Here is a 6679-nt window from a genome sequence, read left to right as displayed (position 1 = left end):
TATATATATATATATATATATACTAAAGTAGTATGATTTTACTCTCATCTGATAACAGCTTCAAAAATAGGATAAATAAGTCAGAAGTATGTTACCATTGAATTATGGCACTGCTTTGTATAATTTTTTTTTGGACTGACTGTTTTTGGTGCAAGTTCAGTTTGTATGCAGAAGTTAATCATTACAAAAGTCTCTTACTGTAAAATTAGGAAATATTCTTCCAGTATGATACCTTACCTCTTCTCCAAAAAAGCTTTCTTGATTAGTATTGCTCTCTATTGGTGGAAGTTTTTGCTCGCCACTAGCCTTGTAACTCCAACTTTGTTCTGCATATCTGCATGAAAATGATCATGCAGCAACTCTCCACCAATAGGAATGTGACACTACCCTTATCATAACTATTGCCCTCTCTAATAATGCACCTGTTATCACTTCTCAATTGGCAGTCTTACTGTTAAGACCTGTTTGTCTTCGCCATGCAGCTTTCAGTTAGTAAATTTTTCTTTCTCTCCCGATACTTTTTATTGAACTTGTTTGAATTTATACTTTGTAATTATGCACTTGTAATTTCATGTAGTTACAACTACCACTGCTGTTACTGCACCCGCTGATTTACTGACCACGTTTTCAGGGTCGGTCACACAGTTATTGACTGATGACATGATTACTATGATCTGTGGAGAATTATCTAATTTTATACAACATTTACTACCACCTGAGGAGTATCCTGTCATACAAGCACCCGGTGTTTCTGACAAGGAGGATGTGAATTTGGACAGCCTTTTTCCCCCTCCTGAATATGCTTCTCGGTTGTGGGTCATATCAAGTGACGTTCCCAGCCCTCATTTTCTTGATTGATATCTTGGTCAATATCTGCTTTTTCCTTCTTCACCAAATGTTGGGCATCATGCTAGTCATTTTGGGAACCAACTGACATCGGGGAGCAGAATTTACTATCTCCCTTGTACATTGTACAATCATGCTTTTATTTTTCATCATGCCAACTACCCATATTTAGATTCCCAACATTTGGAATCTCTCATTCCTTTAGGGGGTTTGGATCATAACACTGGCCCCCTGTCTCAGTGCTCACCCCACCTTCTAACCCTTTGCCAGTCCCGACTTCTCGTCCATTTATGATGCACAATCATTTTGTTGCTCATCATCATTTTCGGGACATTCTGCATCAGTGACTCAGTACTTCGATCAGGGCCAGACTCTTCCCCATTGCTCATGTTTGGAGGTCGTTTACAGTCGATTCATGGATTTTGAAGGTGGTTCCCATAGGTCTGGCACTCTGCTTCTTGTTGTCTTCCCACCCAAGTTCCTTCCACTCTCAGTGTGATTCTGTTTTATGCCAGTATTTGTTGGAGGTAGTTCAGAATTTAATTCTTAAGGGTGCCATTGAATGAGGAGATCCTGCTCATTCAGGATTTCTTCTCATCTGTTTGTCATTTCCAACAAGATGGGAGACTGGTACCCAGTGATCAATTTATTGTCTCTGAATCACTTCCTCATCATTCCCAAGTTCACCATGGAGTTGTACTTAACTCTCCATAGAGTTTTCCTTCCAGGTCTGTGAATGATGAAGGTCGATCTGTTGGATGTATATATCCATCATCCCATCTCCCCGACATACCAATATTTCTTTATTTTGTTCATCTAGGTTGTGTTTTTTCAGCTCCCTGTAATTTCAGCTGAGTTGTACAATCAATCGCTCAACTGGATCAGATCAATACCACTGTGTGTGTGGGTGGGGGGGGGGGTCCGTCTTCCTCCACCTTATCTGGATTGTCACCCTTTTATGGATGCTTCCCTTTCTGGTTAGGGGTGTATCTCAATTGTCAGGAGGTTTCAGAATGGTGGACTCATACCAAATCTGTTCTCCATATCAATATATTTTTTTTTGCTGTTCATAGAACTGTCATTCAGTTTCTGCTGTCTCTCTGAGAACAGGTTGTGATGGTCCACTCATACAATTTGATAGTGGCATCCTATATCACTAGGCAAGGAATAAGAGCTTTGGATCTTCTTTATTGGGCCCACGGTCATCAAATTACTTTGCTGGGATGGTATATTCCAGGTACCCTGAATACAGTCATGGATCAGTTATCCTGACCCAACAAGATTCTAGTCTTTGGATACTGTTATTTTTCAGGAATTTGAACAAAATTGCATCTTCTCTCAATGCTCTTAACCAGAATTGGACCAATTCTTACCTATATGCTTATCCTCCTATTTGGCCACTCCTTGTTGAGTTCTGTTGGTGGCACCATATTGGCCAGCTCAGACATGGTTTCCACTTCTATGACAGCAGTTGGTGTCACCACCCATTCCTTTGTGTCATCCTTCCCTAACTGCACTCCATCTTCACACATGGCTTTTGTCTGGTCCCTTGCCAGACAGTCTGGACTTTCCAGGCATGTTGCCTCCTTGGTTTCTCATCCGGTCATTGGCAGTATATCGTAGTTATATCTCATGGTCTTTTGCTTCATAAGTTTGTTCGTTCCAGACCATATACTCATGGACTTACATGGGTAAAACTGACAGGGATTATTGCCCATCTCTGATGCTCCATGGAATTGAGGCTCTTCTTACCGTGGACTTGATGTAGAATTCCAGATGCACCAGGTGTTGGTTGAACGATTCTGTCAACATGGTAGCTCTGCTTTTCAAAAATAGGATATCGCAGTCATCCATTGCACTGTCTCTTGTGCTGCAGTCCTCTGGAATCCCCAACACATTTTTCCCTCTTTCTTCTAGTGGAGTATGGGAGTCCTTGCTACTTACCAGTTTCTAGCTGCTGGGGTGATGGACCATGGATGCCTGTCCTCCTGAGGGTAAACAATACTACTCAGTATGAGAGTAAGGCAATGGCATTCTGCTGGTGTTGATGGCATGATGCCTTTCCTACCACAGACCTGATGTATAATTCCAGATGCTGCTAGCTGTTGGTTGTAGCACTCTGCAATGCCTATGTATATATATATATACACACACACACACACATACATATATATTAATTAGCCCCCTCCAGCTGAAGCATTCCTCTATTCTACCATTCTTCGGATGTCGGTTTCTGGTGAATCAGGTGTTGGTTGGAGATGGTCCAGCCACGTAAGTCCTCACATGTGTTTGGCTGGTACCTTCCTCCTACCTCAGATTGGACGATAAATCCTCAGTGCTGCCAGGATTTGGATTGGAGATGCAACCCTAAATCACAGTCCCTCTTCCTACTGTCCTCTAGATTTCAGTTCCAGGTGGAACTGGTGTTGGTTGGAAGCTGGACGAGACCCATTTAAGACTGGGTTTCCTGCTCCTATCTTGGACTGGATGGCACGTTCCCAATGCTGCCAGGTCTTAGACCGGAGATGAATGTCTCCTGAGCTCTTTTTACTTCCTACCAGCTGCTGGATGTCAGTTTCTGGAGGATCAGGTTTTGGTTGTGCACATGCAGAGATGGGTTTTTGGTATGGAAGCTCGTCTTCCTCCCAGTACTTGTTTTTGAAGTGAAAGGTAGATAACCCTCTTCCTACCATGGACCTGATGTACAATTCCAAATGCCACCAGGTGTTGGTTGAGGTCAAACTCCCATTTATGGTCTGTCATGCCTTAATCACTCAACACCTGAAGGTTCTTTCTTGCTGAAAATTATTTTGGGGCCCCTCCATATTTCCACCCTTTATGTTTGGGCAACACATTCCTCAAGTGCAAATAGTATGCCTGGCTTAGAAGTGGTGCAGTTTCTCACTGGTATGTTGTTTTTAATTCCTTACCACACCTCATGGTCTTTCTTTATGGGCACTTTCTAAAGGAAAATCATATTCTCACCAGCCCTCCACCAGTTCCAAGAGGGATTTTAGCCTTTTGTGAAAGGAGGTAAGATGTCATATCGGAACTTAACATTTTCCTAAACTGAAAATGTATTTCCGATAGATACTTACATGTGCTCACATTTCCCACCTGTCCTTCCCACTTCTGGTGTATTGATTGACTTGGTCATGACCAATGTCAAAGTGATTAACAGGTGCATTATTACAGAGGGTGCTAATTATGAAAGGGGTAGTTTCGCACTCTTATTGATATAGGCTTGCTGCAAGATCATTTGCACGTAAATAGCAGAAAGAAGTGGGAGTTACAAGGCTAGTAGCAAGCGAAAAAATTTTGCCGATAGAGCCCAGTACTAATCAAGAAAGCTTTTTGTGAGAGGAGGCAAGTATCTATCGGAAATAAATTTTCAGTTTAGGAAAATGTTAAGTTTACTAACAACATATTCATAACCAGGTTTTTTGTTTCTTAACATTGTAAATAATTGTAAAAGTTAAGTTGTTTTCTTAAAATCATAAATGAATTGTGAAAACTGAAGTTGTTTTTGTTTCTTGTTGCCAGCAGATGGATTACCAATACAGGGTGGGTTGACCATTATGTCATTTCTTTTTTTTTAGTCATATTTTTAATGGAATGTATAAAACAACAAATTAGAATTCTTAGATTGTATTTGCAAAGGGATATAATATGTAGACTTACAGGCAGCTTTTGTGTATGACATTATTAAAGAATTAATATAGTACTTAAGTTTCACTGTTTCCGTCATAATACTAAATGGAATTTGATTAACTAAAAACATTTTTTTATTTTCTTCTGTTTCCATCACTTATTTTTTTATTTCTGTTAATTTAGGTATGTTATGCAGTAATCTGATAACAGCTTTTCTTAGTATGTAAAAAGAAAATATTGATGAGCTAATTTATTTTATACCCTTTTCATTATTATCTGCTTTTGGCTTTTTTACTCTTAGCAATTTTTTGTTTCTTATCTCTATATGATTTGCCTTGCATTTTTTTTTTTTTTTGCTCAGACCAGTTGAACACATCAACAGTCAGTGAAAATGAATTCAGTGCAAGTAGTAAGTATTTGTTTTAAAATAATACTCGTATAGCTGTTACAAACTAGCCTCCTAAATACCAAAATCAGTTAATGTGCTTAGTTTTGATTTGAATACCTGAAGCTATTTTAAGTACTGATTTTCTAGTTTAGGAAAGTTTTTCTGTGTTCTTGCAAGGGAGGAGAGGGGGGATACGTATGAACATTATGTCTTTCAGTTGCTTTTAATTTGGAAGCATATGATTTGAATTATGTAAGATTTTGATTACTTTAAGCTACTTAAGCTGGGACATTTATATTAATGGTATTTGTCTGTAAAATACTATAGTATTGTATAGGAGTGTTCACACAAAAACTGAATTTCTTTTCCTGTTGGCCATCTTTATCAGATTTTGATTTTTGCCACAAAAAAAAACTACTGCTGTTTGTGGCCAGCCTAATTTCATCTCATCTCTGATGCTTGTTTAACCAGTCTTAAATCTCATGATCCAAGCATAATATCATGTACATGATAAGGAGTTATCACCATACACATTTTTACCCTTCTTTGTTAGTAATGTCATTATATTATGTTTTTCAAAGCTAGTTTTGCTTGAGCTTACCATTTTGTAATTGTATTACATGCCACCAATCTTGGAAATGTGTAACATATGATGCCATTAGCAGTGGAAGGTTATGAAACTATTAACATAACCATTTGTTGTCACAATTTATTCATTGCTATTACTTGGGAGAGAAAATCCTCATTCTTTCTGAATGCCCTTCATATGTTACTCTGTAACTAAACCAACTAATCATATAATTTTCTATAAACTGTATTGTAAAATAAAATTAACTTAGGACAAAATTCTTAATTAACTTGGTTCTCTTTCTTCTCTGTGGTTGACCATGAGGAGTTTCATCTATTTGCCATATATGCTGTGAAAGAGTGAAAATATATCAAAAGTTAAAATTATTTATCAATGCCAGAGTGAAAGTGTTTACTTACAAAACAAAAAACTCCAGAATTTAGTCTATTTTATGACTTAGAGTCTTAAAGGATTTATCATAATAAACATCAAACATCTGTAATCAAAAGATAGAGCAGATAGTATTAGGTTGTCAAGAAATTAATGTCATTTTCTTAGATGAAAAACTCAGAACAACTTATATATATCAAAACAAAACATTTATTACATGAAATATTCTCCATTCTTATTGATAATGCTTTTCCATCTTACAATCAGGTTGTTAATGCCCGATTAAAGAAATCACTTGGCTTTGAAGCAAAAAAAAAATGTTGCTGTCCTCTTTAACACCTTCCACACTTGCATTAAGATGGTGTTGCAGCGAGCAAAAAAGATGGCAATCTGATGATGCCATACTTGGAGAATATGGTGGGTGGGGGAGAACTTCACAACTCAACTCTATAATCTTATGTTTCGTCAAACATGCCACATGCAGACGTGCATTATCGGGAAGAAGAATAACACCTTTCCGATTGATAACTGAAGGACGTTTCTGATGAAGGGCTTGATTTAAATATTCCAGTTGCTGACTATAGGTCTTGCATTGACAGTTCACTGTGTATTGAGGAGTTCCAAATGAATTACTCCTTTGATGTCCCACCAAATGCAAAGCATCACTTTCTGTGAATGGAATGCAGGTTTTTGGGTCAAAAGTGGTTTTTGTCTAGGACTGCACCATTGTTTTTGGCATTTAATATTTGCATAGAGAATTAATTTTTCATTACCGGTGACAATTCTGTCCAAAAATGATTCACGCACATTACGTGCCAGAAGAGACGAAGCAATGT

The 6679-nt window shown here is 38.0% G+C and overlaps 1 protein-coding gene across 10 annotated transcripts in view; it reads left to right on the top strand.

The window, feature by feature from the left end:
• LOC106460238 (disks large homolog 1-like) overlaps positions 1-6679 on the top strand; it is a 238958-nt gene that overhangs the window by 219618 nt on the left and 12661 nt on the right. For 8 of the 10 annotated variants that reach the window (XM_022387152.1, XM_022387146.1, XM_022387131.1 and 5 more), the window contains 2 exons: positions 4390-4410; positions 4859-4906. In XM_022387152.1, coding sequence (XP_022242860.1) covers positions 4390-4410; positions 4859-4906 — 69 coding nt within the window. The remainder of the gene's footprint in view (positions 1-4389; positions 4411-4858; positions 4907-6679) is intronic. The other 2 variants (XM_022387135.1, XM_022387141.1) reach the window with 2 other exon arrangements.

Source organism: Limulus polyphemus, unplaced genomic scaffold (genome assembly GCF_000517525.1).
Source record: "Limulus polyphemus unplaced genomic scaffold, Limulus_polyphemus-2.1.2 Scaffold32, whole genome shotgun sequence".
Taxonomy (NCBI): Eukaryota; Metazoa; Arthropoda; class Merostomata; order Xiphosura; family Limulidae; genus Limulus; species Limulus polyphemus.
The sequence above is the reverse complement of the archived record's forward strand: the minus strand, read 5'-3'. Positions and strand labels throughout refer to the sequence as shown.